This window comes from Oncorhynchus nerka, linkage group LG27 (genome assembly GCF_034236695.1).
Source record: "Oncorhynchus nerka isolate Pitt River linkage group LG27, Oner_Uvic_2.0, whole genome shotgun sequence".
Lineage (NCBI taxonomy): Eukaryota > Metazoa > Chordata > Actinopteri > Salmoniformes > Salmonidae > Oncorhynchus > Oncorhynchus nerka.
The window spans coordinates 28,030,533-28,043,210 of NC_088422.1; the positions used below are offsets into that span (position 1 = coordinate 28,030,533).

The 12,678-nt window shown below is 44.9% G+C and overlaps 1 protein-coding gene across 1 annotated transcript in view; it reads right to left on the reverse strand.

Annotated features, from left to right (window-relative positions):
• Positions 1–4,671: 4,671 nt before the first annotated feature.
• Positions 4,672–12,678, reverse strand: part of LOC115111193 (nuclear receptor corepressor 2-like) — a 178,232-nt gene continuing 170,225 nt past the window's right edge. The window contains 6 exon segments of the mRNA XM_065011528.1: positions 4,672–9,196; positions 9,368–9,544; positions 9,863–10,075; positions 11,732–11,785; positions 11,891–12,030; positions 12,232–12,360. Of these exon segments, the coding sequence (XP_064867600.1) occupies positions 9,015–9,196; positions 9,368–9,544; positions 9,863–10,075; positions 11,732–11,785; positions 11,891–12,030; positions 12,232–12,360 (895 nt within the window). The 3' untranslated portion in view covers positions 4,672–9,014.

The following is a 12,678-nucleotide window of genomic DNA, read 5'->3' on the forward strand; positions in this document are numbered from 1 at the left end:
AAAGAACCTAAAAGCCTGGGACACAAAGCTACATGATTGACACCCTGACTTATATTCACAGCAGCATTCCCATGGCTTCTCCAAAGTTAAAGATAGGGCCAGGAACAAATAATCCATACAGCCCCTCTGTTATTAAAGACAGGCCATTATTTTAATTTTGTGTTCACCACAAAGGAAATGAATATAATTTATCCAGCAGCAGCAGCACAGGAAAAAGGAAGTTCCCCAGACATAGAGCGCCAGGGAAAAGGTCACATTAAATGTGGCGCAACTACTTAACTGTTGAAGGTTCTGCCCTGCCTCACACTTTCAGGAGTAAACGAGTGAGAGAAGGAGAGGAAAAAATCAAATGAGAAGCTCATAGGCCTGAAAGTAAGAAGGCAGAACTTATCCCAGAAATGCTTATATCAATTACAGTCAACACTTCTACAATTAGCACAACCATGGTCGTTTCCAAAGCGTGAATATTTAGCATCTATAACTCAAGCACTATTCCGTCCCATAAATCCATCCTATTAATATCCAAGCGATATTAAAATAACAGCAGCTCTGCCTCTCTCGTTTGGCAGAGGGCACGTAGAAGGGTTTGGGTGTATGCCTCAGAGCCCCATGGTCTTCTCAGTAGCACAAATCCATCAGCACCTCCTTCCTCACTCTGAAGCTAATCGCACCAGACAGGATTAAGATGTCACACAGGAGCTGTGACTGGGGCTTGGGCCCAACCAAGACTTTACAACTAAATGCTCCACTCTCATTTGCTCCTCTAAAGCTACAGTCAGTTGTGAAATTGTAGCTAGTCTCAGCACAGCAGAGGGACAAACATAGAACATGAGAATAGTTGGTATAACCCAGAGCGATCTATTTAGAAATAAACTCTGTTATAATCCAAAAGTGCTTCTAAAGAAAAGGAAAAGCCGCACTCTAGTAGCTCCGATGCAATCATTTTTTCACCAATGTTGACAGGAGCAGTCTTCATTTTTAGCATAATCCGAAAGTGCTCCATACAAGAATTTACAATACTATTCTCCACTTCTGCTTGGCTTTGGAACATTCTCAGCAAATTTACCAAACTTGACAAAAAAGTTATTTCTTGGTATTTCGTTACTTTAACAGGTTTCCTAAAAGTTCAAACATGCTAACATAAAAAAATGAAAAGAATGGTTATGTTCTAGGAACATTCTACAACTGGTTTAAGAATAGTTCAGGGAACGTTAAGAAATAACGTTTCAGTACTAAAGCATAGTGTTTCCAACAGGTTTCCTCATGGTTCTATTTAATGTCAGATTCTCAAATTGGTCTAAGAACATTAACAACGTTTTTTTTGTGGCAATTTCAGTACTTCAGCATAATGTTTCCCCGTGGTTCTATTTAAAGTCATGTTCTTAAAATGTTCTGAGAACGTTAAGAAAACTTTCCATAAACACCACAAGAAAACTTTAGTATGTTCAGAGAAATTTCTAAGAACGTTATTTATCAACATATACATTCCCTTCTTAGCCTCAACAAAACTCAGGCGTGTTTGCTGTGCCCACTAATTGGCCACACCTGATCTTAATGAGTGCTTGTTTCCTTTGAAATGGAGTGTTTGAATCATAGAGAATGATAGAGCCTACTATTGGTCAAAAGGCCATATTAGCATAGGCAGCACCATTGAGGGATTCTACCATTTTAATGTAGTCAACTGGGTGAGATTTCAATTTCATTGTCTGATCCCTCCAGGTGACCCTGTTGAAGTCATGTCCAACTGGGTCATCAGGAGGGATAAGCCAATCGTGAATAAAATGGACTTCAAAATGGAGATTGCCTCAATGGTGCTCCCCATGCAGTCACAGATGCTATAATGGCACAGATACAAAGATGAGTCCTCTATTTATCTATATGGTTTTAATAGATTAAAATGAACAGCTTGTATTTGTAAAAAAACAAACATGGCATGCTAGCGCCATCCTGGTGCCGCAGTGGACTAATTCCATGTAAAGAGAACAGAAGATTATAGGTTTGAATGTCACCGATGCTGTGTCACACTAAAAAAATAAATGTGGTTGCATGAATGCTTAAGGAAATTCATTTCCGTATGTCCTATCTGTGCTTGGAGTAAAACGTTAACCCAAAATAGCAGCGTTATTAACAGTCTTACTGAATCATCCACTGAAAATTGTTAATAAAACCTCCCAGGAAAACATTCAAGGAACCAGAGTAAAACGTTAGAACCTCCCTGCAACATAAAAATAAATGTTCACCGAGCAAGCAAAATGTTTAAAAAAGAACGTTCAGTTTTACCAGTCAGGAAACGCACAACTTCTGGGTATTGTTCACAATGAACCCCTGGAGATTAATAGTTCATTAACTCATAATTGCTGGACCTCAGATCACTTCATTTAACCCCCTCATTAGATTGTCAACGTGACATTTCTTCTCCTCCTGTGTTTTATGGTACTTTCTTTACTGTCAGAGAAGCGGTGTGTGGCAAAGCTATGCAGGCAGCTCATTGTCCCAACCACCACATTCAATAATAAGAGTCTAGCACCCACTTGTGGCGCCTGGTTTCCACTGCACTATATTATGTGGTAGCAATTTAGACTGGGACAGTTAATTTCTCTAAAACTAGATCAGCTTTAAACATACACTACATGACCAAAAGTATGTGGACACCTGCTTGTCAAACATCTCATTCCAAAATCATGGGCATTAATATGGAGTTGATCCCCCGTTTGCTGCTATAACAGCCTCCACTCTTCTGGGAAGGCTTTCCACTAGATGTTGGAACATTGATGCGGGGACTTGTTTCCATTCAGCCACAAGAGCGTCAGTAAGGTCGGGCATTAAGGTTGGGCGATTAGGCCTGGCTCTCAGTCGGCGTTCCAATTCACCCCAAAGGTGTTCAATAGGGTTGAGGTCAATGCTCTGTGCAGGTCAGCCAAGTTCTTCCACAACAATCTCCACAAACCACTTCTGTTTGGACCTCGCTTTAAGCACGGGGACATTGTCATGCTGAAACAGGAAAGGGCCTTCCCCACACTGTTGCAAACACAGAATCGTCTAGAATGTCATTGTCTGCTGTAGCTTTAACATTTCCCTTCACTGGAACTAATGGGCCTAACCCAAATCATGAAAAACAGCCCCAGACCATTATTCCACCTCCACCAAACTGTACAGTTGGCGCTATGCATTGGGGCAGGTAGCGTTCTCCTGGCTTCCACCAAACTGTACAGTTGGCGCTATGCATTGGGGCAGGTAGCGTTCTCCTGGCTTCCACCAAACTGTACAGTAGGCGCTATGCATTGGGGCAGGTAGCATTATCCTGGCTTCCACCAAACTGTACAGTTGGCGCTATGCATTGGGGCAGGTAGCATTATCCTGGCTTCCACCAAACTGTACAGTTGGCGCTATGCATTGGGGCAGGTAGCGTTCTCCTGGCTTCCACCAAACTGTACAGTTGGCGCTATGCATTGGGGCAGGTAGTGTTCTCCTGGCTTCCACCAAACTGTACAGTTGGCGCTATGCATTGGGGCAGGTAGCGTTCTCCTGGCTTCCACCAAACTGTACAGTTGGCGCTATGCATTGGGGCAGGTAGCGTTCTCCTGGCTTCCACCAAACTGTACAGTAGGCGCTATGCATTGGGGCAGGTAGCATTATCCTGGCTTCCACCAAACTGTACAGTTGGCGCTATGCATTGGGGCAGGTAGCGTTCTCCTGGCTTCCACCAAACTGTACAGTTGGCGCTATGCATTGGGGCAGGTAGCGTTCTCCTGGCTTCCACCAAACTGTACAGTTGGCGCTATGCATTGGGGCAGGTAGCGTTCTCCTGGCTTCCACCAAACTGTACAGTTGGCGCTATGCATTGGGGCAGGTAGCGTTCTCCTGGCTTCCACCAAACTGTACAGTAGGCGCTATGCATTGGGGCAGGTAGCATTATCCTGGCTTCCACCAAACTGTACAGTTGGCGCTATGCATTGGGGCAGGTAGCGTTCTCCGGGCTTCCACCAAACCCAGATTTGTCTGTCGGACTGCCAGATGGTGAAGCGTGATTCATCACTTCAGAGAACGCTTTTCCACTGCTCCAGATTCCAATGGCGGTGAGCTTTACACCACTCCAGCCGATGCTCGGCCAAGAAAACCCCTTTCATGAAGCTCCCGACGGACGAACAGTTCCGAACAGTGATGACGTTGCTTCCAGAGGCAGTTTGGAACTCGGTAGTGAGTGTTGCAAACGAGGACAGGATTTTTATGCGCTTCAGGGCTCCCATTCTGTGAGCTTGTGTGGCCTACCACATTGAGACTGAGCCATTGTTGCTCCTAGACGTTTCCACTTCACAATAACAGCTCTAGCAGGGCAGAAATTTGACAAACTGACTTGTTGGAAAGGTGGCATCCTATGACGGTGCCATGTTGAAAGTCACCGAGCTCTTCAGTAAGGCCATTCTACTGCCAATGTTTGTCTATGGAGATTGCATGTCCGTGTGCTCGATTTTATACACTTGTCAGCAATATAGTGTATCTTCGGTTCTCTCAGATCCAAGATAGCTGTTTGCATCATATCTAGTCTTTTTATTTTTCCCCCTCTCAATTTAAAATAGTCTTAAAATAGGATATTCAGTTGGTGATCATACACATTTGCAATAATGTAATACATGGCAATCAAAGTATACAGAAAGACATGAACAGCATCAGTTTCAATGGCAATAAGATTTTTATTTAAACATTAAGGCAGTGTTTTTTTCTTTTTGTTACACTGCTATCCACAAAGGTTGCTGGTGGGCATGTAGAATTAAACAGTGTGAATAGTTTTTCTGTAAATACCAACCTTGCAGCAAGCCACATATATATTTACATCTCTTCAGTTCTATATACAATCCTGGCTATTATACAGTGGGTTATAATTATTTTTAAAAAACAAATCATTACGCACAATACGGTTGATCAATGTCAATGTCGCCCCCCCCAACCTGTGGACAATACAGGGATCCTATCGGCCCTTCGATTAATTGGTTTTTCGTTCATTTTGAAACATTCCTTTCATTACAAATGAAATGCTAACTATTAGCATGGAGAGTGTCATGACCATAATCAAAGCAAGCGGTGTAAGAACAAACAGAAACGAGTGAAAAGCATAAATCATTAAAATACACATCAGTACATTTAAAAACAACTGGTTATTCTCATTTCCTCTGCTATTTATTTAGCAAACACATCTGGATATGGTTTTGTCTTCTTGTCACGTCAAACTTTACTGTCACTTTGCTCTCTCCCAATGACTTCATGAATAGTCAATTGATATACAAGTAAAGACACAAACTATCTTATAATACAAAGCTGGGGTTACCTTGTAGTCGGTTGGGTCCAGTTCCAACCTTTTCATTTAGCTGCACCTTGACTGATTAGATGTCAACCATGACCAGTATAATAGGTAGCCAGAGTAGAAACGTTATGTAATCCAGTGAAGAGGAAGGAGTGAATTCCAACTGTTCCACGTTCATTACGAACACGTCTCCATCATGACTAACTCAACTCCCTCTCAACTAGTGGACAGGATAACACACTGCAGTGCAGTCCCTCTAAACAGGTCACACTGAGAACAGCTGTGCTTCTCTGGCTTCAACAGTCAATACAAGCCATGGACACCATCATTGTAATGGACAAAAACTTAATCACACAAATGTAACACTAACTTTTGGACTGTTTAAACCTCCTTTGAATCAGGACCATGCCAGAATATAATACCTTTCACTAAGGACTGAGGGTATGTTGCCTGTAAAAACAAATTGGGCAATGTTTGTATGATCGCCTTTCAAACAGCACCCTTTTCACATCTTTCTTCTTGGCATTCACCTTTTATATAGCTATTGCTTAGCCTGCAAAGAGCAAGAGGACATTCAACCATGTCGTTGCCCATTGTCATGGTAACCTGATGTGACAGCAGCAAGTTCTACAATCCTCAAACAGAATACACTGCTTTTCATTTCTTAACATTCACAACAGTAAGTTAGCAGCTCCCATTGTAAATCATGTGTAAGTGACAGTGACAGTTAAGCGCTAAGGCTGTGACAGATTTGGACAAAACAAAAGACATCAAAAGAAGGACATTTCATCTGCTCTTGGTTTCAACATTTCCCTGCATAAACACTTATAACCCTGGCATGTAGAAAAAAAATATTTAAAAAAATGTGTGCGTCACTTGGTAACTATTACTGTATATGTAAAATGAATGGCACTTAACACTAGGAATCTTCTAACTGTACAAAATTGGGTCTAGATAAAAATGTGCGTCTGGCCTGGTGAGGCAGAGCTCCTCTTCCCCTAGACAGTAAAAGTTCAGAGGTCAGACCGTCACAACAGGCTCCTAGAGACAATAGGCATTCCATCCTAGAGACAGACTTCCAGCTGGCCAGCCGGGGCTCACACTACAGCCACAGCCGGCACCACCATGGTCCAAGGGGCATAGAAACATAGATGGCTTTTATTTGTCACCTCTTTAATGTAAGCACATTCCAACTCGAATGCCGGGTAATTTGCCCTAAAGCAGCTTTAAGGTTGGTCTCTACCCGCACTAAGCGGACTAGGTAATGTTTCACTAGCTGTGATTGTCGCTTGAGTGCGGGAACACTAAATCATGTATGTGGCAAGACCAAATGAAACAGATATTAAAGGAGGAGGACGCTTCTATTAGTAGGATTCTACACTCTTCTTCTTGAGTCTATTCTCACCTGCCCGAAACACACATTCTTAAAAATGCCATTGTGAACAGATTGACAACTAAGTGCTTAACATCCAAAAACAGTCTCAACAAACACATAGACATGATTCATATACAAAGAGTGAGAAAGTGTCACTTGTCTCTTAGTGCCATCCATCCATCACACCCACAGTCCACTCTCTCTATTGGATGCCCGGAGACCATACGCCGCCACCGTCCTCCTATAACATTTCAAATGTATGATGACATCATCAGCAATGAACAGCATGTATACCCTGTTAACCAATGATATAGCCCTCCCAGGTACCCCCCCAAGATAAATCATTGCAAATAACAAACAATAACTGACACCATCAAAATTCGCCATAAAAAGTACTAGCGGTCTCAGCTCACTTTCAAACACAAGACTGGACTGACTTGATTTAAAAAGGAGAAAACTAAATAACAAACACAGGAAAACAATGTGTTTTTTTCCCTCCTGTCCATCATCTGATAGTGGTAGAAATGAACTGGCCGAGTGTCCACTAATGTACTGTACTCTACTGCACTATGGATGCCATTTGCCTGGCTACCTGCCTGTCCCACTGCCCTCTGCACAGTGACATGAGTCAGTGAAGGAGTCCACTTCCCTAGCAGACCTCTCCATGCAGAGCTCTGTGTGGTTAACTCCATGTCCATGGGGTCATTGGCAGAAAGAATGAGAGATCGAGATGGTCAGTGAAGGAGTCCACTTCCCTAGCAGACCTCTCCATGCAGAGCTCTGTGTGGTTAACTCCATGTCCATGGGGTCATTGGCAGAAAGAATGAGAGATCGAGATGGTCAGTGGAGGCAGCAGGCTTCTCCAAGTTGAAGCTCCAGGTTGAAACCCTGCTCACAGAGCCCAGACAGAGTAGAGCAGGATTCCTGTACAAGAGAGGACACATCCATCCTTGTCCAGGGCCAGTGAATCCATCAACAGGTCAGATTAAAACACATGAACATCAGACTATGTGGCCGTATCAAGTCCCTTCCACAATCCGTAGAAGACACTAGAAACGTACACAAAAAAGTGAGTGAATTGATGTGTCCGTATTGATAAGGCCAGCAAGAGGGAGGGGGGGGGTAAGTAAAAAAAAACAAGTGATTTGTCCTCTTTAGAGTAGTCCTGGAGTGAATGTATACACAGAAACACCAACACACACACATTCACTGAGCAGCAGTGTCTCAGCACACCACCATCAGCGCTTGAGATGCTCAGTCAGCAGTGTGAGATGGGAGGCTAAGAGGTCACTCCTTTCCTGGGTGGAGAGTGTAGAGTGGGGTGGAGAGTGTGATGGAGAGAGGGGTGGAGAGTGTAGAGAGGGGTGGAGAGTGTAGAGTGGGGTGGAGAGTGTAGAGTGGGGTGGAGAGTGTAGAGTGGGGTGGAGAGTGTAGAGTGGGGTGGAGAGTGTAGAGTGGGGTGGAGAGTGTAGAGAGGGGTGGAGAGTGTAGAGAGGGGTGGAGAGTGTAGAGAGGGGTGGAGAGTGTAGAGAGGGGTGGAGAGTGTAGAGTGGTGTGGAGAGTGTAGAGTGGGATGGAGAGTGTAGAGTGGGATGGAGAGTGTAGAGTGGGGTGGAGAGTGTAGAGTGGGGTGGAGAGTGTAGAGTGGGGTGGAGAGTGTAGAGTGGGATGGAGAGTGTAGAGTGGGGTGGAGAGTGTAGAGTGGGGTGGAGAGTGTAGAGTGGGGTGGAGAGTGTAGAGTGGGGTGGAGAGTGGGATGGAGAGTGTAGAGTGGGATGGAGAGTGTAGAGTGTAAGTCGCTCTGGATAAGAGCGTCTGCTAAATGACTTAAATGTAATGTAAAATGGATGGAGAGTGTAGAGTGGGATGGAGAGTGTAGAGTGGGGTGGAGAGTGTAGAGTGGGGTGGAGAGTGTAGAGTGGGATGGAGAGTGTAGAGTGGGGTGGGGTGGAGAGTGTAGAGTGGGATGGAGAGTGTAGAGTGGGATGGAGAGTGTAGAGTGGGGTGGAGAGTGTAGAGTGGGATGGAGAGTGTAGAGTGGTGTGGAGAGTGTAGAGTGGGATGGAGAGTGTAGAGTGGGATGGAGAGTGTAGAGTGGTGTGGAGAGTGTAGAGAGTGGGGTGGGGTGGAGAGTGTAGAGTGGGGTGGGGTGGAGAGTGTAGAGTGGGGTGGAGAGTGTAGAGTGGGGTGGAGAGTGTAGAGTGGGGTGGAGAGTGTAGAGTGGGATGGAGAGTGTAGAGTGGGATGGAGAGTGTAGAGTGGTGTGTGTGTGTGTGTCTGCAGCAGCAGTGGAGGTGGTTGATAGTTGGTAGGTGCTGTTCTGTTCCATGGCAGGGTCTCTCACTCGCTGTCAGACAAGGTCTCGTACTGAGAACACAACAGGGGCTTAGGTTCCTCCTCCCAGGCCCGCGCCTGCCCCAGACCCTGGACCCCTAGCTGGCCAGAGGATGGGGAGGGCGCTGACACTGGCATGCCACCGGGGAAACGCATGGTCAGGGGGTTACATGGGAAGGGAGTGGGGCCTGCAGGAGGAAGAACAGCAACAATACATCATTGAGTGCTGACCATGATGCCATGGGTAGCAGACTGCAGTACACAGGGTTTAAAGGTGCAGCTGAATATGAGCAGTGGAGGATGAGATGGTGTAGATGTGAGAGGTGCAGTATGGGCAGGGAGGAGAGGGGGAGCAGTACCTGTGGAGGAGGGCCGGTCCTCCCAGACACGGTTGATGAGGGGCGTGCGGCGGTTGGTATCCCCCTCAGAGTGGACAGAGGACACAGAGGAGGGTCTCTCCCCCCCTGACAGGCCCGGCCCGGGGGATTTGGCCTTCCGCCCGTTAGAGCGCCCGCTACCCTTTGGCTTCCCCCCACCTGCAGGCAGAAGAAGGGAACAAAACCCAGCCCTGTGGTTAATTGACCAATTCTATCCACATTTATCTACATAGCAGGTTCCATACATCTGAAGTTACAACTGTGAAAAACTTGTCTAACAAATATTAATTAAGTAGCCTAAATACAATATTTATATATTGTATTTACAATATTTATTTTACACATACATTACGGCTTCATAATTGGAAATACTGCCTGCTATGAACACCAGTACATACAACGCACAGAGAAAATACCCCTAGCCTGTAACTGAGTGGAGGCTTATGACAGAGGGAGATTTGAAGGGTAATATCACACCTTGTAGTGAGTAAGAGTCCTCGGTCCGTCCGTCAGCGAGAGGATTAGCGGCAGGCACACTGGCAGCTATGGAGTTAATAGCATTGGAGGAGGGAGGGCGCTCCTCGGCCTGGTCATCATACTTGCCCATCAGGGCCTTTCTGATAATGGCTTCCAGGCCTATGGTGTTACCGGACGCCTCAGGAGCCGGGTGGCTGCGGATACTTACAGGTCCTGGGAGGCAAGAGGGGACAGGTGGAGGTTAGAGAGGGTGTGAGGGACATAACCAAGGCATTCAGTAGTGGGAGAGAGAGAGAGATACAAATAAATAGAGCAAGAAAGAGTCGAATAGAATTGAAATGGAAAAGAGCCAATATGAGAATGAAGAGTAAGGGAAAGAAAAGGAAGGGGAGAGAGAAAGAGTGCAGTGGAACAGCAGAGAAGAAGAGTAAACCAGGCAGCACATTCTCAGAGAGAAAGAGTGCAGTGGAACAGCAGAGAAGAAGAGTAAACCAGGCAGCACATCCTCAGAGAGAAAGAGTGCAGTGGAACAGCAGAGAAGAAGAGTAAACCAGGCAGCACATCCTCAGAGAGAAAGAGTGCAGTGGAACAGCAGAGAAGAAGAGTAAACCAGGCAGCACATCCTCAGAGAGAAAGAGTGCAGTGGAACAGCAGAGAAGAAGAGTAAACCAGGCAGCACATCCTCAGAGAGAAAGAGAGACACAGATTTTGTCAGTGGGTATTATGTAGGTTTGGAGTCTCCAGAGGAGAGAGAGAGAGAGGGTGGGGTGTACTTTAGATTACACCCGGGATGTAGCTACTGCTCTCCAGTCTCCTGTGAGTAGCCTAGCTGATGCACACGCCCTAAAGCTTCAGCCCGAAGCCTAGCTGTGTCTGCTAGGGGTTCATAAGGGGCACATGGCCATATCTATACAAACTGGAGGAGAGCCTCTCTACTGTAACATGCTGATCTATACCACTACATAGTCACCAGAGTTGGGGAGTAACTATTACATGTAACGGATCATTTTTTTTATAATAATCTCTTACAAGCCAAAATAATGTAATCAGATTACAGATACCTTCGAAAAACTAGATGATTACTTCTAGGATTATTTTTAAATTCAGAAAGGATGTTCGCGGGAAAAAAACTTCCACCTTTCTGTTTTCTCAATGACTTTCAATCCAGCATTGAAAAAAGGTGCAAGTTTGTTCCGCCGGAGCGAGTCTGACCATAAGTCAGAGACTGATGACACACCAAATGTGTTGGATGGGTCACAGGAAGAAAACAGGAATAGGCTTTTCTAGGCTACAGTCCAAGCTATGTCTTCTAAAACTATATGGCTAATCTATACTTCCATAATTCCAAGTCCTATTCTTGAAGATCAAGGGGTTCAATTAATTGGAATGACTGGCAATCTTACAGACTTTGGGTTTTAATGTAAAGATATAACCTAATCATTATATTATCTGTAGTAGAAAGCGATGGGTTAGAAGAAGCCTACATAACCAAACCATAAAGTAAAATGCAACAGCCAGCTATGATTTATCCTGCAACAGATGTCGTTCAATTGGTAATATTATTTTATCTTATTTTAATGTCTTAAGGGGAAAGTAATTTAAAAGTAACCCGATTACATTACTGAGTTTGGGTTATCCAAAAGTTACGTTACTGATAAACATTTTGGACAGGTAACTAGTAACGGATTACATTTAGAAAATAACCTACCCAACCCTGATCACATAACAGAAAAACTAGCCAGCACAGTCCATGGTACATAAATCACAGAAAAACTAGGACTACTCCAAGCACGTTATACAACAGCATTGTGGTTGAGAGTAATCCACCTCTCACCACAAATATCCCATGGTAATCAATCTCTATCTTACCTGCAGTGGTAGAGGCAGGCATGTTGAAAATCTCTGTTCCTGGCTGGCCACTATCTGTAAATAGAAACATCATATTTTTTAAAGCATATTCTCTTTGTCAATGAATATAGTATCTACAGTATCAATGCTGTATGCGGTCACTGTGAGGGTGGGACTCACTGAAATCAGTTTCACTGCCGACCACGGTCATCTTCTTGATCATCTCCTGTTTCTTGGACTTGACAATGGCCGAGGTGCTCTCAGTGAGCTTGCTAAAGAAGGCTGGGGGCTGGGTGTTGGGAGGGGAGCGAGAGCCCATGCTGTGGAGAGACGTCCACGTCTGGTTAGCATCAGGAGAACTACTATACTACACACAATAGAACATACAGCCCAACATTTTTACCAAGAGTTGTCAAGAAAATGTGTTAACAATAAGGAGTACATAACTGACATTGTGGGTTAGAGTGATTGAATGACTACTAGCTGTGTGAAGAAGGGAAGGAGGTAGGATGAGGCCTTACCCCTGCTCTCCCTGCTCGTTGGGGTAGGAGGCCCCTTGTGTATCTGGTTCAGACATAACTCCTGCAGGAGACACTGGCTCAATGCCGTCTGCAGACATACTGACAGGTGATGCCCTGGGCTGAGGAGACCTAGGACACACACACACACAAATAAGCCACTGTAGTCTGAGTATAGTAGTTAATATTCAACTTCTACATTTCCACATGCTGGTAGATATATTGTACATGTGTATATTGTACATGTATATTGTAACATGCTGACCACACGGCACGGTTAACGCCTGTGAGCGTTGCAAAATAAATGTACACATACATGTTACTCAATCATTGCATCCAAAGTGCTCGCGCTCATCAACGAGCCTCTGCCTAGCCAGGCACTAACATAGAACCTCTCCCATCTCCTCGTTGGTTTCTAGGAGCATATACCCACGTGGGTGACGGAAAGCT